General features: G+C 42.0%; 2 protein-coding genes and 1 long non-coding RNA gene across 5 annotated transcripts; 2 read left to right on the top strand and 1 right to left on the bottom strand.

Moving 5' to 3' along the window:
- Window positions 1–542: 542 nt before the first annotated feature.
- On the top strand, window positions 543–12,659 carry FBXO28 (F-box protein 28). 2 transcript variants are annotated; one of them, XM_079297781.1, is made up of 6 exons: window positions 543–884; window positions 6,142–6,251; window positions 7,183–7,321; window positions 9,665–9,860; window positions 11,127–11,234; window positions 11,734–12,659. In XM_079297781.1, the coding sequence occupies exons 1-6, from the start codon at window positions 672–674 to the stop codon at window positions 12,126–12,128; spliced, it is 1,161 nt and encodes a 386-aa protein (XP_079153907.1). In that variant the 5' UTR covers window positions 543–671; the 3' UTR covers window positions 12,129–12,659. The 2 variants fall into 2 exon arrangements, with proteins under 2 accessions (XP_079153907.1, XP_079153908.1); XM_079297782.1 differs by lacking the exon at window positions 11,127–11,234.
- A 2,752-nt stretch (window positions 12,660–15,411) lies between these two features.
- On the bottom strand, window positions 15,412–17,347 carry LOC306798022. Its single transcript, XR_013773264.1, has 2 exons — window positions 17,184–17,347; window positions 15,412–15,949 (listed from the first exon to the last, which is right to left on the bottom strand). It is a non-coding gene; the product is annotated as an uncharacterized lncRNA (long non-coding RNA).
- Window positions 17,348–17,683: 336 nt separating this feature from the next.
- Window positions 17,684–23,255, top strand: DEGS1 (delta 4-desaturase, sphingolipid 1). Of its 2 annotated transcripts, none has more exons than XM_079297783.1 (3): window positions 17,684–17,859; window positions 18,613–19,355; window positions 21,455–23,255. In XM_079297783.1, the coding sequence occupies exons 1-3, from the start codon at window positions 17,778–17,780 to the stop codon at window positions 21,599–21,601; spliced, it is 972 nt and encodes a 323-aa protein (XP_079153909.1). In that variant the 5' UTR covers window positions 17,684–17,777; the 3' UTR covers window positions 21,602–23,255. The 2 variants fall into 2 exon arrangements, with proteins under 2 accessions (XP_079153909.1, XP_079153910.1); XM_079297784.1 differs by lacking the exon at window positions 17,684–17,859 and adding an exon at window positions 18,224–18,368.
- The last annotated feature ends 2,296 nt before the right edge of the window (window positions 23,256–25,551 follow it).

The raw sequence follows: 25,551 nt of genomic DNA on the forward strand, positions 1-25,551 counted from the left end.
GGTATTTTCCACCCTGCAGCCGCCCCGCTGTAACCCGGGCTCGTTCTCCGGTAGGTCACTGTGCTGGGCGCACGGAGCTCTGCGGGACTCCGCAGCAGAGCCCGTGGAGTTTTGGGAGAGTTTCCTCAGAGGGCATGGAGAGAGGTAGCACACGAGGGGATGCTCTAAAGCCGCCTCGGGGGACGTTCGGGCTGGGTATTATGGAATCCCCCACGTGGATCCCGGTTCGTTGCGGTTGCCAGGGAGCCCTGGAGACCGGGGCCCAACCGCCCGCCAAGGCAGCGTCACCTGGAGCAGGTGACACAGCGTTCCACGGGGTCTGAACGTCTCCAGAGAGACGGAGACTCCACGACCTCCCTGAGCAGCTGTTCCAGTGCTCTGCCACCCTCAGCTTAAAAACTTCTCCCTCAGGTTGGCGAACTTGTCGTGTTTTAGTGCATACGGCCCTCGCTTCGCGCCCCGTCTCTAGGCAGCACCGAGAAGAGTCGGGCACCATCCCGCAGCTGCCCGCCCGCGGGCGGCTCCCCTGCGGGCAGGGGCCGCGGCAGCGGCCGCAGCTCCATCGCCCCATTCCCTGCGGGAACGCCGGGGCGGGCGGCCGGTGACGGCTGCGGAAGAGGCGTCACGGAGAGGCGGCGCCGTCCCCCCGCGGAGGAAGGACGGGCTCCAAGATGGCGGCGCCGGAGGAGCGGCTCGTGTCGGAGGGCGAAGGCGGCGCCCCGGGCTCGGCGCGGCTCTCCCCGGCCCCGCTGCCGGAGGCCGCCGAGCCGCTGGCGCCCATGGAGCCGCCGCCTCAGAGCAACACGCTCATGGGGCTGCCCATCGTGGCTATCGAGAGCATCCTCAGCTTCCTGTCCTACGATGAGACGAGCCAGCTGCGCCTGGTAGGGGCCGCGGAGGGGAGGCGGCGGGGCGGGGGCCGCGCTGCGGCCGGCACCGGGCTCGGCCCGCCCGCACCGGGGCGGCGGCCCTGGCGCCCCCCGCCGAGCTGCTGCGCTCCCGGGGAAGGGGCGGGATGGGGCTTTATCCCTTCTCCACTCTCGCTGTGCGCTCCCATGCACGCATTCCTAAAGCTCTTTTTATCGTCCCTTACTTCTTTCATTCCTTTCACGCAGCGGCTGCTGGAGGCTCATTTCTGCTAGTGACTGGTTGGGGTGGGTAGTCTATTGTGTCTCATATGTGTGTTTATTTTTACTTATAGGGCTTAAACCTACAAGTGTAGGAGGTGGTGAGCCTGCTGCTCCTAGAATCCTCCCCTATCTAGAAATGTGGGTCAAAAAAGATGTTTAAAAAAAAAAAAAAAGTCTGCCTGCTTCTTCCAGTCTTAGTGGATTTGTAATTAATAACATATAGTATCTGCACTTCTGAACTTGATAATGCCAAAAAACCCCACAGCTGTCAGTGAGGAGATCAATGTATATCAATATTTAACTGCCTGCATAAGGAGCTTGATGTAGACCATGTCATATTATGATAAGCTGCTGTCTTACTGAATCTCTTACGAGGTTGTAAATGGAATAATAGTGAGGGAATTAATGCAGCTTATGTAACCCTGAGTAAATGTGCATGCACTGTACTGTTCCTATTTTAAGAACTCGATTAGTCTAAACTGGATAATATTGCAAGCTTATTTCTGCAGGAAATTGCACTGCCTGTGTCCTGGATCAGCAACCTGAAGTGTTGCATCCTGACTGTAACTTTAAACCAAAAGCTCTTGAAGCAAAAAATCTGTTCTCATTTATACTGTCAGTCTCCTGAAGACTTCAGCTTCTTTTGTGAGATCTGTAAAAAGGATGTGGGACTTTGAGAACCACAGAATAGCCTGAGTTAGAAGGGAGCCACAAGGATCACAAAAGTCCAGCTCCTGGACGAGGACAGGCCATCCCCAAGATCCCAGGTGGTACTTGCAGGGAAGGGAGGGACATCACATGTGTTTGGATGTGCCACGTTTCAGGCTCGGAATTGCAATGCCAGGCACAGCCTGTGGCTGCACCTTTCCCGTGGCATCTCATGAATGGTGGTGCCTGTGGGAGCTCTCACAAGTCAACAGAAGGATTTTTCTTTCTCCAGCACTGTTTGTAAGCAATGCTGTGTTGGCAGTGAAGGTGAGAGCAGGAAAGGTGATGATGTCAGGACTAAACCAGCTGTTTAACTCTCACTGGCACTTAGGAAGTAAAATGTGACACTTTGTGCTCTCACTTCCAAGTTCCTTTTTCCAGAAGAGAACTGCCTCTTTCAGCACTTTCTGAAATATGCAAATACCAACTTTGGAACATACACAGAACAATACTGGGTGTTAAATGAAGGAAACTGTTCAGTTGATCTTTCCCTATTTTGAGTTTTTGAGTCATTGACAGCCAAGAAAATTAATCTCCATCAAATTCCTGTTCCCTTAAGCACATCAGAAGGCATTATGAGCATTCTTCTGAGAAGAAAGTAGCCTTTTGTTAACCAACAGTAATGTAAAGAATCAAAGCCTTTCTGGTTTGAGCCCATAAGCTCAGCTTATAATCAGCTGGGTCTTTCAGGTGGCTGTTCAGAGCTGAAGGTGTTCTTTTGGCAGCTCACTGAGAGGCAGACACTGCATGTTCTTCATAGCTCCAGGTGCTTAATTCTCCTCAGAGAATTAAGGTAGCCTTTAAAAATAGCAATGGCCAGGCATAAATTCATAATGAAATTTAATTCCTTTGGGATTTTTAAAGGTGGTGAGTAGCCTTTGGGAAGACCTGTGTATTCCTCCTCTAAGAGCTGCTGTGCACAAACAGTAAATTTTTGTGTTCTGGAGAACTGACTTTAGCTGCTTATCAAAGATGAATGAGTGTGTTGTATGATAATTAGTATTGTGCTAAAGATACATCACAGGAGCACATTAATTGAATGACAAGTATTAAATTGCTCAGGTCTCATGCATATTAGAAACATTCCCAAAAGCAGCCTCATTACCCCTTAGAATGTGGGATTCCATGGGATAAAGCATCTTGAGGAAGGCAGGAAAATCCATCAGGAAAATCCAAGTCATCAATTGACCTAAACAAAATTTGATCATACATGTTTAGACAAAAAAATAACAGATAATTTTGATGCATTCTCTGGATCCCAGCATGGAAGAAATGGATATCCTAATGTAGTTTTTATTTTATCCATTTATTTTCATTTTTCCATTAAAAAAAAAAAATCTCCGAGTTGAACTGGGTTTGGATCTAAAATGTATACAAGACGACAGACTGAAGAGTTGGTGGGGTGGGAGGATAGAGAATACCAGAATGTTTTCACATTGAAATGGAGATAGGAACATTGTTTATGGTAGAGCATAATGAGGAGCATAATCTCAGGCATAAGATCCAGAAGTCTTTTTCTGTGACCAAAGGATGAGGTAAAGAACATTTCCTGCTTGTGATGATTGCCATCAGGCAAGGCAAGACCATGGGCCCCTCATTGTGCAAAAAGCATTTGCTTTCCTGAGCATAATGCTTTCTGCTATTCCTGGGGTTAGTGCCTGTGAAAGCATAAATGAAGCACCTACTGGTTAAGCAGTGAAGTAGTTGCAAGGAATAGAGACTAAACAATAGGTATTCAGAGAGTAGTCATGTCTGAAATGAGGGAAATCAAACTTTTGTTCAGACAAAATGAATGAGAGGAAAAGCAGCATTTTGCTTTTAGCCCTTTTGAGTATTTACTTCATCTACTTCCTCTGATGATCCCCATGAGAGAAGCACAGAAAACCCCAAAGATCCCAGTGTCTGAAGCTGTAATGCTCTGCATTCTGACAGGGAAGCTCACCACCTTCCAGCTTTTGAGAGCTCCTTTTACTGGGATATTTTTAGTGACTTGCAGAGACTTTGAAATTTTTACCTCAGTGGGATAATAATGAAATTCTTGGATTCCAGGGTTTTCTTTGGTCACATGTCTGAGCTTGGAAAGACACTTCCATTCAGGCTGTTACTATAGCAAGCATGATTAAAATCACACAATCCACAACCTCCTTCCATGAATACTCTAAGAAGGTTATCTTGGATTCTGACACGTCACTATTACTTAGATTCTGCAGCAAACTTGTGTTTATCTCCTGCACAGCACACGTAAGGACTGATAGCCTTTGGACAGCATGGCTTTAATATTCCTAGTTTCAGTCAGTCTGTATTTACAGGAATTTCTATTTTAAAGTTTCATGATGAAGTTATAAATATTTTGCCACTTACTCTACCCTAAAAAAGGCGTTTTATGGAAAGTGGTGTCAGTGTACTAAGAAAAACTACATATATTGAATCTAAATAGTCTAGGATATTTTACATTTGTTTTGGAGTTGGTTATCTGGTAGTGAAGCTTGGAAGAGATAAGACATGCTTGAGGAAACGGAAGTTAGTAGATTGAGTCGGTTTGTTTAAAAATGAAGTGGAAAATGAGTTTATAGGATCATAGATAGCTGTTAGCACACAATAGTCAGCACATGAAGAAACAACCTCTCTGCTTTTTACATGGACTTGAAATGCCCCTCTAGCCCTGAAATTTAAACACGGGGTCTGGTTGGACTTGACCTTTGAGGAAACACAGCCGCTTTCAGCCGCGTGACTAAAATAAGAGAATACTCACCAAAATTGCGAATACAAGGACATTGAGTGTCCCCGGGAGGGCAGCTGTGCCGGCAGGTGTCACTGTGCGCGAGGTGAAGCGCTGCCTCCTGCCGCCTCCGAGCGGAGCTCGCCGGGCTGGAGATGTTTTCCTTTGGTGCCGCTGCCTGCAGAGCTGGCTCCAGTGCCTGCTCCAGGGACCCGCTGCCATCGGAGCTGCCAGAAAGCTGCAAATCCTTGCACTCAAAAAGGATTTAAATCTGTGAGCGCCTGGAGCTGTAAGCACAGGGAAGAAAGAACCATTTCCTCCTTCCTGTAGGAAGGGCCAGCATTTTTCCTTATGCAAAGGAGATGGTTTAACTGGATCGCTGGAGGTGGGGCAGAGTGTGCCGAGACTCTCCCTCTGCAGTTTGCCTGTCTGATCCTTCTTTGTTAACCAGAAAGATCTAATGCTGAGGAGCACAGGCAGATCCACAGTCAATGCCTAATGGTCTGTCCATACAGATCTGTCTGAAAGGGTCAGTTCTCACAGAGCTCCAACTAGCTGTGGCATGAAGCAGAACTTTTTCCTTTTTATACAGAAGGAATTGCACAAAGTAATTGCAGGTTTCTCTGGGAGAGGAGAGAATCTTCTTCCTCGAGGTATAAACTTACATAGACTTTAAAGTTATGAAATGAGGAGTGTATGGAGGAAAGGAGTGCTTATTAAAATTAAAAAAAAATTCTGTTTATTGGCAAGTGAGGTCACAGTGGGAGCTGTGGACTTTGATACCTAAAAAAACCCCAACAAAACCAAAACAATTTCAAGGAACAGTTGGATCACTAAACTCTTGCATTTTCAGAACTGAATAGCAATTGCTGTAAACTTTTGTATGAGTTGGCTCTGTCCTGTAACTGGTGACTTTGTGAAGGTTTGACTTTAGTAGCTTATTCTATCTTTGGCAGCTCTTCACATCCCTTCTTCCTAAATCTGTGGGGCAAAAAAACCCTGGGACTATTCGTGTCCAACATAGGAAATAAAGGATTCCTTTAAACAGGGGAGAAAAGACCCTTCTATACAAAAAGGAGAGTCTTGTTCCATGTGCAGTGTTTTCCATGTGTTTTTAAATTTAATTGTGGTTGGCTTCAAAAATATAAGCCTTAAACACTGGAAGAAAACCACCATGATTTCTTGTCTTTAAAGGTTCTTATTTTTGAGATACAAAATATTAATTTCATCTACCAGAATCACTCTGGATACCATGCCAAAAGCCAGGCATGGGCATTTGCAACTTCCATTAAAATCAGAGGAAATGGTATTTGCTTCTAATAGGTGGCATTCAGCTTACTGTCTCTTGTTAGGCAAAATCAATAGATTTATTTGTGAACTGTGAAACATAGCTGCTCCTTTTTGGTGTATTGTGGTCTTTGGTGGAGATGGGATGCCTTAATCTCAACTGCAGTTTTTGCTTGTTGAAACGGAGGAAAAAACAGTAAGGAAATCTTTGGCTACCTGACAAGTAGGGATAAGATAATAATAAAAGTGACTTGTGGCCTTAATTGAGCCTAAAGATTTCTTTTTACTTAAATACAGGTTTGTAAACGAATGGACTTGGTTTGCCAGAGAATGTTAAATCAGGGATTTCTGAAAGTGGAAAGGTACCACAACTTGTGTCAAAAGCAAGTCAAAGCTCAACTTCCAAGGTATGTACCAGTTAAAGCTGGAATGAAATTTAATTGTGTTAGATTAATTTAAGCAGATTATTGCAAAGGAATTCCTTTCTGGTTAATTCCTCTTGAAAGGTATCTTGAAAGTTTGAGTCACATTTAGCTGTATTTAATTTTTTTTCATAAAACCACCTTGAACCTAAGATTTAATTACAGAATAGTGGTGTGAAAAGTGTGTCTGGTATTTCAAACAGAGAAGTCTGGGTTCTGTATTACTCAACTCTTTTGGCAAATCAAACAAGGATTCCTGGAAGTGAATAAATGCCATTCCTTTTTGAGATCAACTGCCTTCACTGATGATTTATCAAAGACTGCTTTAAAAAACGAACAAAGTTTTTCACTGGCAAGGAGTAAACGGGAACAAGGAAGAGGGACCTGACGTGTGAGCATTACTGGAATCTGGTTTCTCACTAAATCAATGTCCTTCTTCCTCTTTCCAGTGAATAAGTGCAGCTGCTGCTGTGTCCTATCAGATTTCCCAGAGTGAAAAAACTAAATGCTGCTTAGCATAGAGATCCTTTGTCAGAGAACATTTCTATCTCAACCTAAAGTTCATAGTAGTTCTTCACTATGTGAACTTCACATACATTACATTTATTATTTCAATTGTATTGAAGTACTGACCATATGAGTGAGAGGGATAAAAATATTCACTCTGACTCAGTGTCTGCTGCTAGTTAGTACTGCAACCTTGTTCTTAAATAATCCTGAATTACATACAAAACTTATGGAGCACATAAGGCTTAGTAATTATTTACTAGCTGGGTCTTGGTCACTATTATTTATTTCCATGAAGACTAATGTTGGTGGTTACAGGGTTTGAAGGGTGAAATTAACTTGACAAATGTTATGGTTTGTTTTTTTGACTCCTTGTTAAATCAGTGTCACCTTGTGGTCTGTTTTCCAGACGGGAGTCAGAAAGGAGAAACCATTCATTAGCTCGCCATGCAGACATCCTCGCTGCTGTAGAAACGAGACTCTCTCTCTTAAATATGACTTTCATGAAGTATGTGGATTCCAATCTCTGTTGCTTCATACCTGGAAAGGTAAAATGTAGTCTATATTATGTGAATATGTATCTGTGTTTGAAAAATAGGATTGTGTAACTTAACCTGGCACAGCTGGGGAAAATTGATATTGTGTGTGTGTGTATATATATACTTGCAAACAAAACCTACAAGCCAATACTCTGTTTTACCAGTCAGTCTGAAGTGAATAAACCAGGCTGTATTTAAATATTAATTATTTTAAATTTGATTTCTGTTTGCCTTTAGATTCTCTCTTGATTCTGATGTTTGACTTGCAGTACACTCATCCTCTACAGCCTTTTAGACAAAACATGTGATCAGGCCATCTAAAGATATAGTAATTTAGACAACACATAACATTAAGCACTCAGTCAATTGAGATTTTAGGCACCTTTCTTAAGGGTTTGAGTACTTCTGGTTAATTGAATTAAGGTATTTAGTATGTCAAAACACTGTTCAGTATTACAGTGGATGGTATATTTTTGTACAGTGGGTGGAATTAGTTTTAAATGTAAATTGTGTTAAATGGGAACATTACTGAACAGTTCTGGTGTTTTAGAATACCAGCCCAGCATTAAATATAAATTATGCAGGCAAGATGTACGTTGGAGATACTGATGTTTTATAAGCTGTGAAATCACTGGTCCACAGGGGAATTGACAAAATTGTGCTCAGAGGAAGACTGGTACAGCTCAGGGATTAAATGAGATCAGTGAACATTATCCTAATGCTCTATTCATTGATCTTTCCATGTAAGGTTTGGATATGTTGGTGTTACTTTTTTGTGGGCAGAGAACTGAATTGCAGTGAGATGAATGGAAAACTTATCTCTTGGATTCTGGGGAAGCCCTACCACACATCCAGTGGTAGGATAAGCTGTGGGCATGGAATGTATTCTTATCTTGAAAAAGTAACTATTTCTGTACACTCCTGTTGGCTTGATACTTAATTAGTTTAAAATTATATTCTTTTTTTACTTTATACTTTTTACATACTATGTATTTTAAAAAATAATATAATGAAGTCAGATTAACTTAAGTCCCTGATATTTATGTGGTAAATGGGATACTTAAAAAAAAAATGCTGCCCTACTGTTTTGAAGAATAGAGGGAAAGGCAGTACTCACCCTAGACCAGGGGTGTGCAGGAGTTGGGCAGGTGAGCTTGCTTTTCCTCATGGGAAACAACTTGTAAGAACCTTAATTTTATTTTGATGCAACTGCTAAAAAGTTTGTGGGTTTTTTTTAAACATTATTTACTTAGTGTATGAGTTTGCTAGCACTGCTGCTCTCTCAGCACAGTTACCAGTTCATCCATTAATTAATATTTTGGTCAATCAGATTCAAGGCTTAGTGTTCACTTGCAGTCTGTGGTTTCCTTCCCACCTGCTTTGCTTCCCTCAAGAAATTTCACCACAGAACTGCCAGGAGTGAATTTGTGTTAAAATATGCTAATCCTGGTTTGAGGTTCAGCATTGTGTGATAGCAGAGCACAGCTGCAAGGTTTTATATTGAGGATGTTGTTGCTAACAGGATATAAAGTGGATAAAATTAGAGAAGTTTTTTTTCTGTTTGTTGTTTGATGAGAATCTTAGGACCTGTCTAGCTTTTGGGACTTTTTAGCTAAGCTTCCTTTATCAGAACAGAAGGTGCAACTGTATTACAAGGTTCTTATATGTGTGTTCTTCAGGAAACTCTTAATTCTTAATCCTGTGCAAAATACCTGTGTAGCTTTGGCTAAGAGACCAGCACTCCTATCTTGACCTGCCCCAGAATTTAATTCATAAATTAGTAAGACATCCTTCATCTCTCTGTATCTCTCCTAAACAAAGTGCTTTGTTTCCCAAACCTTTGAAGAGAGTTTTGTTCTCTGTCAATAGTGGATTGATGTTTTGAAAATGAATATATTTTGGACTTAATCTGAATTTGCAGTATTTTATATGTATGGAAGTGGACTGAAGTAAATATTTACAACTCTTCAGGCTGACATAATGCTAATTCTTGCTATTCCAATTCTGTTTCTTAACTGCAGGGGTAGTGACTGCTCTGCTTTGGGGCCTCTTGCTTCAGGTTCTCCTGAAGGAAATAATCATGCTCTGCTGAGTATAGATTATGTAACTTGCAAACCAACTATGGCTGTACTTCAAAGTTCACCCAATGAGCATTATTTCATGACTTTGAAGAGAGCTGTTGTGATAGATTAAATTAATAGCTTCTCTGCTATATCATGAACAGCACTTCAAAAAGCTGATCTGGAACTAAAACACAGAGTAGTGTGCAACTGTTATATGCCAGAATTCCTAGAACAAACTGAAATAATCTTGCCTTTATCAGAAAATCCTAATTCTTCTTAAATGTTTTAGGTAATAGATGAAATTTATCGAGTGCTAAGATATGTAAACTCTACAAGAGCTCCTCAGAGAGCTCATGAAGTTCTTCAAGAACTAAGGGACATTTCCTCCATGGCTATGGAATATTTTGATGAGAAGATTGTTCCAATACTGAAAAGAAAGATGCCTGGGTCAGATGTATCGGGACGTCTAATAGGAACTGCCCCAGGTATTAATTCCAACATATAGTTAAGTTTTATTTAGTTTTTCTTAAAAGAATCACAGCACTGTATGTTTTCAAAGCTCCCTCCCTTAAATGGGAGCTTTATTACATAAATATTGATAATACTTGTTTCTTAAGAATGCTAACTGAAATTCATTTGCTTTGAAATTTAAGGAGCCTTTGTACTACCAAAAGAACAGTCACTTGAATGTATGTTAGAATTATGCATAGTGTGTATTGGTTAAACAAATGCTTTTGTGCCACCAATGAATGAGACTTTATCACTGCATTTGGTTGAAATTTGGCACATGAGATGACAACTTGATGCCTTTTATTTTTAGGACAAGCTGCAGATGAATTTGCCTAAGCTGTAATAGTACATAGAGGGCTAGAATGGGCTTTTTTTGCTTTACTGGGGGTTCTGTTTTATGCACTAGCAAGCAAAATAGTTGCAGGTAGTAGTGAAAAGACAATTAAAATACAAGTCTATAAATAAGCCATTAAACTTGTCCTTTGTATACTCTGTCAGACTTTCCAGAACTTTTTTTGAACCAAACTCTAAGGTAGTTGCCTCATGCTTGAAGTTATCCTAATGGCAAAGAGCAAAAGATTGGTAAAATTGTTGAGTTTTCCCTATACAGGATGTGGTCACCCTTTAGGAACTGTGAAATTTAACTTTCTAGAAGAATAACTTAATAAAAATTGGGGGAAAAAATACATCTCAAGCAAAAACAATAGGCCTAACTGCAGATGCTCTTGTTTCTTGTATGTCCTGTCCATCCTTTTAGCCTTAAGTCTGTATGCCGCCTTTTAATTATATCCTGTTAATTATACTTTCATTTTTTTAATTATATACCTTTTTAAAAATTATACATGGGTTTAAATTTTTCTTTTAATTATATGTGTTAATATATACTGAGCCTCTCAGCTGAGGAAGCATTGCCCAAACCCACAGCTGATGTCAATCCACCTTTCAAGGCCAAGGCTTTGTGGTGCATAAAATGCTTCTCTCTTGTTGAGGGAAGGGCATAACCTCTCCAATAGCAGCCCCTTAATGTCACATAATGGTAGCTGTGCTGGCATCCTAACAGGAAAAAAGGAGGAAAAGGAGGATGGCTGTTCAGACTCTTCTTTCTGTAGGGCACTTAAAGTTGCACCTTGCTTGCATAGCATTGCTAGAAGAGTATAATGACAGCAGAAGTGATAGATATCTTTTATGGCAGAAAAAGTGAAAGAAATTATACAGTAGCTGTTAGTCTCCTTGATTTGCAGGAACTTTATTAGAATCAACAGTTCCAAGCTCAGATTCCAGTATGGTTTTAGTGCTTAGGAGGAGTGATTCTAAAGAAGCATGGAAAATAAATTCCTTTCTTCTAAAATGTAAGTTATACTGAAATACCTTATTAAGTTCCAAACTACAAATTTTTAAAACTTTAGCTGTCTGCAACTAAGACAGCAGAATTTTGCTGGTATAATGCAAGATAATTATCCAGCCTTAACTATTCCATTTTAATTAATTTATAGATGTTTTGTGGGGTTTTGTCTTAACATCTGTGACACTAAGTCTAGATGACAACACAATAGTTCTACACAGTTTTTGATACAGCAAAAGGAGGGGGGCTTATATACAGGAAGTGAATTATGAACTTTTTTCCAGACTGCTGAAAAGCTGTAAGTATTTTAAATTAAACTGGTTGTGCTCTGAGATTACCACGTTCCTGTTAGACCCTTAAGTGACTGTAAATCTGTTTACCTGTTCACATACCTTGCAATGGGTGTTCAGATTCATGTGTGGGGAGCAGGGATAAGCAAAACATGAACACTGGGACACCGTTTCTACCCGTAAGTTGCAGAGCATTAATCCCAGTTCTCTCTGAAGTTCCAGGGCCTTCTGCAGCACTGACAACAATGCAGCTGTTCTCCAAGCAGAGCCCTTCCAGGCAGGAGGTCACCAAGCTGCAGCAGCAGGTAAAAGCCAACGGCACGGGCCTGACGGCGCTGAAGCGCGAGATCTCGGAGCTGCGCGTCAAGGTGCAGGAGCAGCAGAAGCAGCTCCAGGATCAAGACCAGAAACTGCTTGAGCAAACCCAGATCATTGGGGAGCAGAACGCCCGCTTGGCCGAGCTGGAGCGCAAGCTGCGCGAGGTGATGGAGAGCACAGTAGGGAATTCTTCAGCTTCCGGCTCAAATGAACAATCTCCCAGGAAACGGAGGAAGGCCGTGGATTCCACAGACTGTCCTAGGAAATCTAAACGCCTTCGGAGCAGAAAATAACTGGGGAGGAAATGGCGCCTTCAGGAGGATACACTGCTCTAGCAGCCCAGGCAGGCCTGCTTGTTTGGATACTGTGACCAGCTTCACGGTGTCACTTAGGCTGCTGGCTCTTCAAAACACCACTTAGACTTGAACAGTAATTTTCTTTCATTGACTTTTCCCCTGCTTTCTATATGGGTGGGCCTAATGCACAGAATCTTTAAGATTTGCAATAGCTACATACTAACCAGACCTGCTCTGTTATGTTTTGAAGGGTTAACTTTTTTTTTTCCGTGCAGATGTGTTTAAAGTAAACTTATTTGTGTTTATGCATATGTTCACATGAAATCTTAAATAAATTGTCTTAACTGACTAAATGGTTAAGAGTAAAAACAGATGTCCTGCTCACTTGAAGGAAAGATCCGCTTTTAAAACCTTGTTTCTGAGAACTTGACCTTTTTTGTTACAAGTGACCTTGTCTGGAATGTCTGAAAAGTAGTTAATACTTTTTGGGGTTCTCTGTAATGAGTAAAACTGACTTCTTAAGCTACAGTATTGGCTATATATTTTTGTAAACTTCCGTGGAAGGGCCTTCTATCCAGTCTTCACATGCACACACCCTGGTTCTAGGTCTTTGGAGCCATATTCTACATTTGCATGGATAGATGCATGTACAGCTTAGTCAGCCTGCCAAAAGCACTTGCCTGAAACTGTTCCAAACTCTGGGAGAGAGCACAGAGTCTTGTCAAGCAATTCCTTTGTTCCTCAGCCATAAGTGAGTCTCTGCTTTCAGCCCAGCAGCTTCCTTGCAGCGAGGTGATCTGGGGAGGTGAGCAGCAGGAGCGTTGGAGCCCGGGCTGTGTGGCTGCCCCTCGCCCTGCCTGGAAGGAGGGATTTACTGTTAGCCAAAGCTGAGAATGGAGAGGCTGCCTGTGCATCACTTGGGTCACAGGCCAGCACCGAACACCTGCAAATTCTCCCTGGAGTCACCACGCTCTGGGAACATCATTTGAGTGAAATGCTGTATTATGGGAAAACTTAAACTATTTTGTGTGTCTGTGTTGGGGTTAGGGCAGAAATTTCTCTGTAACAGTGATGACAATATTCTAAGCTTTCCTTATCCTAAAAGGTAAATCACTTCAGACTTCACTGAAAAGATAAACCACTTCAGAGCTTTAATTTCTTTTGCACTTCTGTTTTGAGCTTGTAACTGGAAAAGCATGTCTTGCACTGTTCAGTCTCTCTGGTCACTTTAACCACCTCAGAGTTGTGTACAGTGATTATTCCCTCCCTGCCATCTGTATATTTTTGGAATCTTATACAAATACCATTGTCCTTGTTTTTGTTTTAATGTACTAAACTATGTAGCTTTATAATTTGACTTACGTTTTCTTTTTTTAACCATCTTCTCCTTAGTCTTTAGGTGGTTCTCAATTCAACTTGGTATGACACTGAAAATGCAAGTGCTGCGTTTGTAGCTGTTCACAATCTTGATATTACTGCTGTGGGTTAAAGTTCAAGTTCATTCTGTATGGCTGTCAGTATAACCTAGTGGTTGAATTTAAAGCACCAAACAAATACAAACTTATCTGAGTCAGATGTTATATAATTGGGGAAAACTGACATTTTTCCTGAAAGCTCAGCTACAATTTTTACTTCTAAAACACAGTAGCTCATACCAGAAGTAACACTGCAAATGCCTAATATTTGACAGACATTTAGCTTTCAAATAAACTTATTGAGTAGTTTGAGTCTTTCCCAAAAAAAAAAGGCATTTTTCTTTAGCATCAAGAAAATGATAAAAGGCTGTCTGAGGGCAGACTTAAACAAAGGAGCATTTGCTTGTACTGGTTTTCTACAGGCAAGTTTACCTTGGAGATAGATACCTTCTATTCAGCTTAAAAATACTGGCATACACCTTAACTTTTAAAAGACAATTTTGAGTCAAAGGGTCAGCATGATAGCTAGAATTACTGTGTGATACAAATTCATTGAATGGTTATTTGTGATAAAAAACATCCTGTAGTGGACCAATTACCGACTGCTTGTGGTTAAATACTTCCAAACAAGTATAAACTTGTGAATTGCATTTACTGAAAAGGTTTATTCATACATTTTGAATATTTTTCAGTTTAGTTTCAGGTTATTCCAGAGTAGCATTTCTGGATGTGTTGGGGAATCTCTGGCTGTTCGTAAACTGAGCTGGAAAACAACAGCCAGTTGTTATGGGAAATGTTCTCTGGGAATGGTGCCAACTTGGAAGCTTCAGCTCAAGGAAGTATCATGTGCTCCAGGATTGCAGGTGCATCCTGCTCCTCCATGTGCTGACAGTGAAATGGAATGAGGCTGGTGAAACTTAAGGGGTAGAGGGGACGGTTACAAGGCAGCTTTGGGAAATTCCACAATAAAAGTACATTAGTGTTTTCTATTTCACATCCCAGAAAGGGAAACATCAGATGGCTCTTGGCTGGAATGTACACCAGAAAAACATACACATGGAAAAAACAGAAAGAAGTAATTGTTTGGACAAAATAGCATGAACATTAATTTCTGACACCATAATGTCCCCTGTTAAATAAAAAGGATGAATTTTGCCATATATGAACAAGCTGATGAATCACCTGAAGTAAAACAGTCTCTCTTCACTCTGCCTGTGCACATTTATGTGAGTTGGTGTATCAGCCTCAAAGTAGTGTTGGCAGGGATTAGTGATTGTATCATCTGTTCAAGGCAGAGCCTTAAAATAGACTGAGATGTAGTTTGCAGAATTACATGAAAAATTGATTTATTTGCAGCCACTGTTCAGTTTTAGTACTTTTAACAAGGACTGAAACTGAAAGAAAGGTCAGAGCTGACAGGGAAAGGAATCTTAAGTGTCTTATATTTAGTTTTTGAAAATAACTTAGAACTACTGAGGCCAGCTTTACTGCTTTTCTAAAACTGGCACTTGCTTAGAAACTGCTTTTTGTTTCATAGTAAGGTTGGGGATTTTTTTACAAGTTTATGTACCTAGTGAACATGATGAAAATGAAATCAAAATACACCATCATGGTAGTTTGAGGGAATGTGTGACAAGGTCTTGCTTCCCAAATTGAACAGCTTCTGTGTAACTACAGTATGTAAGGAACCCTCCAAACCTGGGCTAATGGATGTGACAGGTGGAAGTGCTGAAGGAAGAAACACTACCTGCCTAACAAGATACATTTCACAGATTAAAGAACAGATGGAAGCAAATGGAACTTTGTCAGTTCTTGATACTCAGTATTGCATGTTAATCACTGAATTCATCAATGCTACAGAGGAGGCCTCTGTGTAACTTTTTAATGTAAAAGGTAAGACAGAATTAAACAAAAACTTAATTGCTCTTACATCTTCTGACAGTGAATTGTGGAGAGCACTAGGATTGCCAAAGGAATTTTCAACATCAAGAGGCTGTTGAAGATAGGATGAAGTAGGATACAGTGGAGTGTGTCTCAGCACTGGATTCAGATTCCTTCCTTGGTGTTCCTGATGATTTTAGGAGGGTAGCTAGCAAATTATAGTGATAGATTGTTACTTCATGAATAAGTAAATTCAGTTTGGACTATTTTACAGCAACATGTTTGCTAGTTGTGAACTATTCTGTTCGACTCCAGTTGCATTTCTGTGCTACTTTACACTGTACCTGAGCCAGTCCACTTGTCCATGTGCTCTCTGCTCTTGCAGTTCTCCTTTCTGGATCTCACCTTCCCCATTCTAAGGATGCAGTCCTGGCTTTGGTTTACATGGAAGTGAAGACTTTGTTTGAGCTTTGTGCCAGCTGAAGACACAGTAGGTACAGCAGGTAGGGGATCTCACTGTCTCTGGAATAAAAATTGTCAGATACAAAAACAGTTGGCTTTCTGAAGACTTAATAAATCTAGATTTGTTACACAAACTGCTTAAACCAGATTGATTAAACACAATGATTAAATAAGAAAGACACTTTGCTCTCCAGTGCACTTGCGCAATTGAATTGTCCAAAGCTTCCTATTTAATATATATATTTTTTTAGTTATTTAAACCTTGTTTAACTGCTCTGGAATGTTCAGTTTATAAACCTGGGATCTTCTGTTTAATTGCCCTGCTGAAATTTGTGACCATTTACAAATCTATGTATGTTTGCAGTGCTGTAAACCTGCCTCTGTGTACTGAACTCCTGATGTGCTGTCACTGGCTGCCACAGTCCTCCTTTTGGCAGGATCCTTCCCATGGATAGGAGGCCTTCAGCACAATGATGGATGGCAGGGCTATTTGAACTCCAACCAGAAGGGAATGCTGTCAGAAGTGTCACATGTGGTGTTTGGAGTGCTGCTGAGTGAAACACCTGTGACCCCTGCAATTCTGCAGTCAGCTGCTGCACTGGCAACCCCAAAGCTTCCTGGTTTATTGTGAAATGGTCACTGACCAAAAAGTAAACCTGGCAAAGTCACAGTGCCTCGATGAAATCTGGACATCTGCTTTGCATCTTACGCTGCACCAGCCCTCACAGTCTGCACAATTCTCATTCTGTGGCCGAGGAGGGAAAGGCTGAGCAAAACCTTTTCTGTGTCTCACCTCCTGGCTGCATTTTTCAATTCGAAATCCCACCCTGATGTGCACTAATTAAAATGCATGCAAACCAAACTGTTCAGAAAAGCATTATGCTTTATGAATCCTGTGCTTTGTCCACTACTTCACATTGCAAACATTTCCAGGTAGGGATTGAATTTCCCCTCCAATCGCCCTGTTGCAGGTAAGCCTTTTGTACTCATTATTACTAACAAATTTTAAGTGGTGAATCATAACCTTGAGATACTAATACTACATGAAGAGATAAGGTATAATTTACTTTGTGATAATAACCTCCATTATTGTTTTTATCACTACTGCCGGTTTAGATTAACTTGAGTGGATTTTTGATCTACTGATTTACATTATTATGAGTGGACAACTAAAATTCCAAGCAAGTACTAGTTCAATTTCTACATAGGGTAATCTTTCTCACTGAACTGCCCACAAATCTGTGTTTTATGACAAATACACGCAGTGACAGATTAAATGGAGGAAAGAACTTACAGAGGAGTTTGTCAAATAAATCCTTCAAATATCTTTCCACAAAAAGGGAAGGAAGCGGAGACTGGTGCAGCCGTTTGGGATTGTGGTTCAGTAGCATTGGGCAGGTGTCTGTGAGCGCGGGGTCACACCAGGACAGCGGCTCACGGGAACGCGGCTTTCGGAGCCCGGATCGCTGCTCCCGCTGCCGGCAGCCCCGCGGCCCTGCCCTGAGAGCTCTGCGGGCTCTGAGAGCTCCGATGGCTCTGAGAGCTCCGATGGCTCCGCGGGCCCTGAGAGCTCTGAGGGCTCCGACGGCTCTGCGGGCCCTGAGAGCTCCGATGGCTCTGAGGGCTCCGCGGGCTCTGAGAGCTCCGCGGGCTCTGAGGGCTCCGCGGGCTCTGAGGGCTCCTCCTTCCCCTCAGGGCCGCCCCTCCCCGCCCCGCCGGCAGGGGGCGCCTCGGCGGCGGGAGCGCGCGCGGCAGCCGGCGGCGGCCAATGGGTGGCGAGGGCGGGGTGGGGGCGTGGCCCCGGCCGCCTCCGCCGCGCTATATAGCGCGATACCGGGGGCTCCGCGCAGCGGGCGCGCAGCTGGGCAGGGGGTTCGGCGCCTCCGCCATGGGGAATACTGTGGCGAGGGAGGATTTCGAGTGGGTCTACACGGATCAGCCCCACGCCGACCGCCGCAAGGAGATCCTAGGTGAGGCGCCGCGCTGCTGCCGCCGCCTTTTGCCGCGGGCTGCGTGGCGGAGCGGGGGGGAGGCACACGGACACCCCGCAAGATGGCCGCCCGTGCCGGGGGGCGGCGGGGCCCCGGAGCCTCCTTGCCGGCGCGGCGGCTGGAGGCGGGCCGGGCCCGCGTACGTGGAGGCGAGAGCCGCCGCCTTGGCGGCGCTGGCGGGGGAGGGGAAGGGAAGGAGCGGAGGAGGGAGGCGGGGGGCCGGGCCCGAGGCGCGGGGCGGCGGCGGCCGGGCTGCCACCCCGAGCGGCGGAATGGGACCCGCGCTGCCCGGGCGCTCCCGGCCGGCGGGACGGTGGGGAGGCGGTGCCGTGTCTGGGGCCGCTGCGCGCAGCGGGCACCGCGTCCCGGCGTGGCGGATAACGGCGGCCAGCGCGCCGCCGAAACCGGGGCTGAGCCTTCGGAGCCCTTCCGAATTACGGAGGGGCTGTCGGCTCAGAGCCATTTCCTTCCTGAGGAGGCTGGATGAGGTTCTGGTGCTTGCCATGTACGTGTCTAGTTGCTGAGCAACGTAGAAGTGCTAAAATGACTTGATTCCGAATGATTCATTATAGCAGTAAATATCACAAGTGGAAAGGTCACGCGTTTTCATTACATTTGCAGACAACTCCTAATTGGGACAAAGGGGGAAAAGAAGTGTAATCTAATTGGGATAGTTGGCCGTGAGAAGAGCTTTGAAATAACTTCTTTTTAATTTAATTTTTCCCCATCTAGCTAAACATCCAGAGATAAAAGCATTGATGAAGCCAGACTACAACCTGATCTGGGTGGTGGTGCTGATGGTCCTGGCGCAGCTGACTGCATTCTATCTGGTTAAAGACTTGGACTGGAAATGGGTGGTCTTCTGGGCTTACGTTTTTGGAAGCTGTATTAGCCACTCCATGACTCTGGCTATTCACGAGATCTCCCACAACAGTGCCTTTGGCAACAGCAAAGCCATGTGGAATCGATGGTTTGGAATATTTGCCAACCTCCCTCTTGGTCTGCCCTACTCCATATCCTTCAAGAGATACCACATGGATCACCACCGTTACTTAGGCGGGGACGGCATCGACGTGGATATTCCCACCAACTTTGAAGGCTGGTTTTTCTGCACCCGCTTTAGGAAGTTCATATGGATTGTTCTTCAGCCTTTTTTCTATGCCATTAGACCTCTTTGCATCAATCCTAAACCCATTACTCGACTTGAAATAATCAATTTAATGGCTCAGCTCATCTTTGATGTGGCGGTATATTATTTATGGGGAGTCAAATCCATGTTTTACATGCTTGCTGGTTCAGTACTCGGTCTCGGGTTGCACCCAATTTCAGGGCACTTCATAGCTGAACATTACATGTTTTTAAAAGGACATGAGACCTACTCCTACTATGGGCCACTTAATTTGCTCACTTTTAATGTTGGCTATCACAATGAACATCATGACTTCCCCAATATTCCTGGCAAGAGCCTTCCACTGGTAAGTTCACTTCTATGGTTATTAGTTTTTCTTAAATTAAGGCTTTCTTTAACAAGAAAATAAGATAGAACACTCACAGAAGAATGAGAGTTGGGAGATTAAAAAACAAAAAAGTATAAGTTGAGTAATAAAGGAGGTAATATTCAGCATTTTAGTGCTACCCTGAACAAGCTTCCAGTTTTCTGCTGCTCAATCCTCTTCCATAAAAGGAGAGGGGAGGGAACGCATGTCTCATGCTTTGCACTAACTTTAGCATTCTGTAATTACAACCTGTCTTCTGAATTCTTGTTTGTAGGTATGCAGAGAACTAGTTAAGAGGTTGCAGATAACCCTGGAGATTTGTTATCTCTGTCATTGAAATGTTAAGGACAGTATTGTAATGTGTGCCTATGCCTCAGTCTCTTCTATCAGGGACACCCTCTGGTGGGGAAAAGGTTTGAGGTACTGTTAATGTTTGTTGTACTGTTGACAAATGTTTAATTACTTCTGGAGCAGTTCAGTTTCCTCTAGCAAGAGCCTTTGAACCCTAAATAGGTATCATCTGTACATTGGCAGTGTAGGACAGGCAGAATTAAGAGTTCTTAAACCAGGACTTGGACCTGTTATGTCTGCATGAGTAGAAGATGTGAAGTTTCTCCTCACTTCAACCTTTGCTTCCTACAGGCAGGAGCTTCTGTCTTACTGTATCAGTGTTTCCCAATTGAAGCATGGGAGAAAAGGCTTTAGGGTTAAATCTGAATCTTCAGTTTTTCATCAGACATTAGATTTGCAATTTGACAGCAGCTTGTTGGTCTTACAGCTTTGTTATTCCATTTGGCAATAGTGAGATCTTGTAAGATCATATCTCTAGTGGAGTCTAAACTTGATTGGTATTTCTGTTATCAGTGGTGGAACTGCAGCTGAAACAATTTTTAGCAGGGCAGGTAGATCATGCAGTTGGTTTGTTGAAGCTTTGTGGGTTTTTTTGGTTTTTTTTTTATTATTTTAAGATAGATGATTGCTCTTATTCATAGATTTAAATCTTCAAATACAGCAAAAGTTGCTTTAACTCCCCTCTGATACTTAGGTTTGTGCTGTGAACCAGCATTTCACTTCTTGGACAGGTACTTTAGCTATAAGTAGGGCATGACTTTTTCCAAGTATTTAATTCTAGGGGTAGATCCCCAGTTTTGCTGCAGGACTCGTAATCCACAGCTCTGATAAGAAAACAAAGGCTTCTTTTGGAACACTGCAGTTAATTTGTTTGGATTGGACTTTGCTATGCTGTGTGTTAAAGATCAGTAAGTACTGAACTCTTGATTCCTCAGCACTGGGGAGCTGAGAGTACTGCTGTTGACTAAAAGCAACATTGCCTAGGTGCACCACTCTATAGGTGTGATGATGAGTCAAAACAAGCTTTGCCTTCAAACCAGCCATGCAATACCTCGGGTTTGTTTGTTTCAGATTGATACTATTCTTCAGACTAAAGCTATGGAATTTTTTGACAAATCCTTTTTGTTCTGTTCATGTTTTTAAGGCTTTAAGTGGATGGCACCTAACTGAACCTGCTGCTCTCAGTTTCAATAGTGGTCTAGTTAACATGTGCAACTGAGAACAGAGTCTCTGGAAGCAGTTTATATTTGTTCTTTGAAGTCTGTCTTCAGACACAAAATAGTAAAAATGCCTTTTTTTTGTCATTAATGAAATTTGAATCTTCATGTAAAAATAGCTGTGTTAAACAGCTCTTCCTAGAACTTAGAACATCCTTTTTACTGTTACTTGTGTATCTCTGAGTCAGCACTGAACTGAGTCACTTCCAGTACCAACCAAGCCACTTGCTTTGTGAGCTCCCATCATCCTGGAGGTAGCATGGTGAAGGGACTTGGGAGAGTTAGTTGAGTTTGTTCTGGCCAGCTCCAAAAACTTCACAGGAGATTTACTTAATAACTAGGGAATTGCTTTTTCTTTAAAGGAGTGTTCACATTGTGGCACGAGTGGCTTTTCCTGTAGGATCTGACTTCTGGACTGAAACTTCCTGTGCTGTTACACATTGAGGGTGGTAAAGTTGTCACAACTGATGTTAATATAACCAGTAAATAAACCTCATATCTCTCCTTCAGGTGAAGAAAATAGCAGCTGAATACTATGACAACCTGCCCCAATATAACTCTTGGATAAAAGTACTGTATGACTTCGTGATGGATGACACAATCAGCCCATATTCACGCATGAAAAGGCAATTAAAGGGTGAAGTGAAGCAAGATTAAACTTCTGGCAACCAAAAAAACTTTGAAATGTCTGCTTGCTTTAAAGTGGCTGGTATAAAGGTTTCCTGCTAAAGCTGTTCACCTGTGTCCTGAATTAAGATGTACAGCAACATAGCAATGCATCCTTAAGGATTTTGTAGCAGACTCCTGCCAGCTGTAACATTCCTCACAGCCCTCAGATTCATTGGTTTAATGTTTCTCTGTTTGCCTAAGGATCAGTGTTATATGTATAATGCAAAATCACTTTGTTACAGAATTTATTTGGTAGGTGTTAAATCTATATAAAATGTCTGGCTCATAACAGTTTAAAAGTTCTCAATGTAGTATACTGCCCTCAACATGCTATGAGATGACTAGTTTTAAAATGCTGTACTTATCTGTTAATTCTAAACAAACATGATTTGTTAACTTAAACGTTCTGTTGAAAATGTTTCCGAACTGATGGTTGGAAGAACTAAATTTGCACAGAAATGTTCAGTCTGCTTTTGTTTAAATGTGTCATTTGATGCAATGCTTTAAAGTTCCACCTTTTCTACTGAGAGTACCTTAAAGGAGCAATTTATTAGAATGAAACTAGTATCGTTGAGATGGCTTCTGACTTCTTTGTAAAAAAAAACAAACCACAAAACAAGGTGGGGAATTGAAGGGTATTGCCAACCCCAAGGGTCCCACCTACTGCCTGAGCTGCTTCTGTTGGCATGTAGTGTGAGCAGGTGACATTTAGATAACTTAATATATCTGATGTTGGGTTCCATGTTGGAAAAATCTTGTTACGGAGTTTGGGGTTTTTCTGATCTTCAAAGAAAAATTATTACCATGTTACTATAGTTTCAAATATAAATATTTACACTAATTTGGAAATTTGGCTTTTATGGAAAAGTGAATGGATTGAAACAGATACTAATCTGGCAAACAAGTCTAGCTACAACCACTCACAATACTACCTATTAGCACATTAGTCATTTGTGTACACAGAAAGGTTGTTAAATAATCTTGTTTGTTTTTTTTCCCCTAAACCTACAGTACCCTCCATAAATACTTGTCTTTCTTACACACTGAAATGTGGTGAGAGGTAATATCAAACTTCCTGCTTAGGAAATTTTTCATTGAGGACAGACAGACTTGCTGGACAGTGGAGAACCTTTCCATACCTCAGCACAGTAGATTTGCCTTCTACCCTCTAATGCATTAATGATGGCTTTAAGCAGTCAAAACTGGCTACAATTCACCCTTAAATCTCAAATGGTGGCTCTGTGGTATGTTGTTCTTCATTAATGTAAAAGATGGAAGCTGAGGAAGGTGGAAGTTGTAGCTGCTGTAACTGAACTTTAGATGCTCTAAGCCCCTGTATTTTGGGGTGTTTGTTTTTTGTTTTGAAAAGGTGAGTGCCTGGAAAGATTGTACTGGTCCATCTTAACTCGGTCTTGACTGTGGTGCTGGTTTAATGTGTGTTTTGTTTAAGTGTGGGCCCTTATCTGTGGCTAAGCAATAGAAGTGGTATGGAAGTCAGCCAGCCACCTACAGAGTGACTTCATTATGCCCATAACCTGTGAGGTAGCCAGTGTGTTGCTCAGGGTGGAGTGTAATGTCAAAACAGACTTTGTCCAGTGTTTTTACATGTAATTAAAAGCAAAGATTAAAGTAATACTGGATGAATTTTTGATTGGTCCCCTTATGCTGAAGGACTTAAGCTTTAGAGAAATTTGGTATTTCTAAAGCAGATTTGAGACTTTTTTACTATTGAGTGGTGATACAGATGACCTGTAAAGAATGAATGCCTTTCCTCCCTTTTCTTCCCTACTCAGAGGAAAACTGACTTGGGTTGAAATACTTGCAAAGGCTTAAGAAGTTGCAAACCAACTTCTTTTAAAGCCATTTAATATCACTCTTTGTTTCTTAAATTATCTTTGGTGTTGATGATTTATCATAGCTGGATGAAGAATGGAAAGTGTCTATAAAGTTTTATGGCTAAGAGCTAAAGTTAAGACATTCAGTTATCCTACATGAATATTTAAGATAAGCAGAGTTCAGAGGAAAGATTTTGTAGTTAGTCTTAGCTACCTACTTCAGGGAATTCCAGCTTGTAGGGCTGAAGTCACCATCTTGTTTAAAATTCTAAGTATTGCTTTAAGGTGTTCTACCTAAGATATTCTATTCCAACTCAAATGATAAATACATATTTTCACTTCAGGAGGTACTGAATAGTGGAGAATTCTGAGGAACATATCTGTGCTAGCCACAATCTTCCTGAAACATTTGCTGTTGACTACCTATTGGAGAACAATTTACTATATTAGGTTAATCTGAGCCAGTGAGATTTAAATTTGGATCTAAACAATGGTCTGATTCTACCAAGCATTGGTAGTGACCTTTCTTAAGCATAGAATTCCTGTGTAATACATAAAAAACCTTAGCAGCTAACATAAATAATACTAACTGCCAAAAGCAGATCATTTGAAAGGTATTCAGCATAGTTTCATCCCTGAAACAGTTAGAAGCATTTCTGAACCCCTGGGAAAAGTAATTAGGAGCAGCTGGCCCTACTTGATATATTTATTCTAAATGAACAATGAATTTAAGTATGACTGGAGAAAGGATGGTGTTTACTCCAAAGGCATGACATAGAAATATGAAACACTAACTTTTTTTTTTTTTAAAGACATGAACCATCTAGTTATTGTTGTGAGGAATTAAAATAGGTTTTAATTGTATTAATGAAAACTATCTGGAAGAAAGGGGTTAATATAATCTTTGAAGCATTTTTAGCTGAAACCTGGAGGGAGCTTTGACTAACTGGTGAAGAACAAATTAAACCTGAAGAGTACCAAGAACACTGACAGTTAAACCAGTTTTTTCTAAATCTTTTCAGATGGAATGAGTTAACTTTGGTGTTTCTACATGTTTATTAGGGTTAGTTCCTTTCAGTTTGTCAGTTTGGAAAACATCTCAATTATGTGAATTCAATTCAGGAGTTTTGACTGTCACCCAAGTATTTTAGTTGCAGATAAATTGTGCAGAGCTCTGAATCCCCTTCTGTGGTTTTCAGAATAAATTTCCTCGCATGGCTTTTAACACTCCCTGCTCCCAATTACCTGGAGCTGCTTAAGTGGAATAAGTAATGCATCCTGGAATCTGATTGTACTAAGCATTAGTTTTCCCACAGGACAGGCGTGGGTATATTCTTTCAGAACAACCCTTGCCTCTGGCATTCCCGATTTGCTGTTGAACCTGTCTGCTTCCCAGCATTAACGTGCTAAATGGGTGCATCTGTCTGGCTGCAGAGCTCCATGTTTCAGATCCAGGGCAGGGTTTCCTCCCTGGAACCAGGGCTCAGTTGAGACATCCAGCTGCGTGTCTGGGAACAACTCTGGTGAACTCATTAACTGAGCACCTAAGACAAAGGTGTCTCCAGGTGTTGAGATGTGGATCTGTTCATGGTAAGTGGCCACTGTCACTGCTGAGGTCAGTGGCTCACCTCTGCCTCCCTGACATTTATTCCCTCTATCAGATGCAGTGGCATACCACAGCAGAACTATTCATTCCTTATTTAATGATGAGGTTCAACAGGTGATAACATCAATGCTGCAGACTGCCCTACTCCTGTTGGACTAAGAGGAGGAAAGTGACTTTGAAGCAGCAACTTTGTGTAAGTAGTTTGGCACAGCTTTTGGAAAATGTAGTCTGTAATTTGGAAGTCTCAAAAGACAAAGCAAAGCAAGTTCTGCTGTTGAGTTTGCACACTGCAAGGCACATGAGCCACTTCTGGGTCTGCCAGCATTGCTTCTGCAAGGTTCTGGGGAAACAATCTGATAAATAGGTGTGCCTGCATCATGTGGATCTGCCTTTAGCACAGCAGCCTACAAGTCCATGCAACTATGTTTTCTCTAGCAAATCTTCTATTTCACAAACAAACCTGAAGTGGGATACAAGACTTTAGTCAGGACAAAGAT

The sequence above is a fragment of the Erithacus rubecula genome (assembly GCF_903797595.1).
Source record: "Erithacus rubecula genome assembly, chromosome: 2".
Lineage (NCBI taxonomy): Eukaryota > Metazoa > Chordata > Aves > Passeriformes > Muscicapidae > Erithacus > Erithacus rubecula.

What these genes read in the sequence shown, in the direction of transcription:
- FBXO28 (XM_079297781.1), top strand. Translation starts at nt 672, where the DNA reads ATGGCGGCGCCGGAGGAGCGGCTCGTGTCGGAGGGCGAAGGCGGCGCC. An exon ending in AGACGAGCCAGCTGCGCCTG is followed by an intron (nt 885 to 6,141) that starts GTAGGGGCCGCG and finishes ACTTAAATACAG; the next exon opens with GTTTGTAAACGAATGGACTT. An exon ending in GTCAAAGCTCAACTTCCAAG is followed by an intron (nt 6,252 to 7,182) that starts GTATGTACCAGT and finishes TCTGTTTTCCAG; the next exon opens with ACGGGAGTCAGAAAGGAGAA.
- DEGS1 (XM_079297783.1), top strand. Translation starts at nt 17,778, where the DNA reads ATGGGGAATACTGTGGCGAGGGAGGATTTCGAGTGGGTCTACACGGAT. An exon ending in CCGCCGCAAGGAGATCCTAG is followed by an intron (nt 17,860 to 18,612) that starts GTGAGGCGCCGC and finishes TTCCCCATCTAG; the next exon opens with CTAAACATCCAGAGATAAAA. An exon ending in CTGGCAAGAGCCTTCCACTG is followed by an intron (nt 19,356 to 21,454) that starts GTAAGTTCACTT and finishes TCTCTCCTTCAG; the next exon opens with GTGAAGAAAATAGCAGCTGA.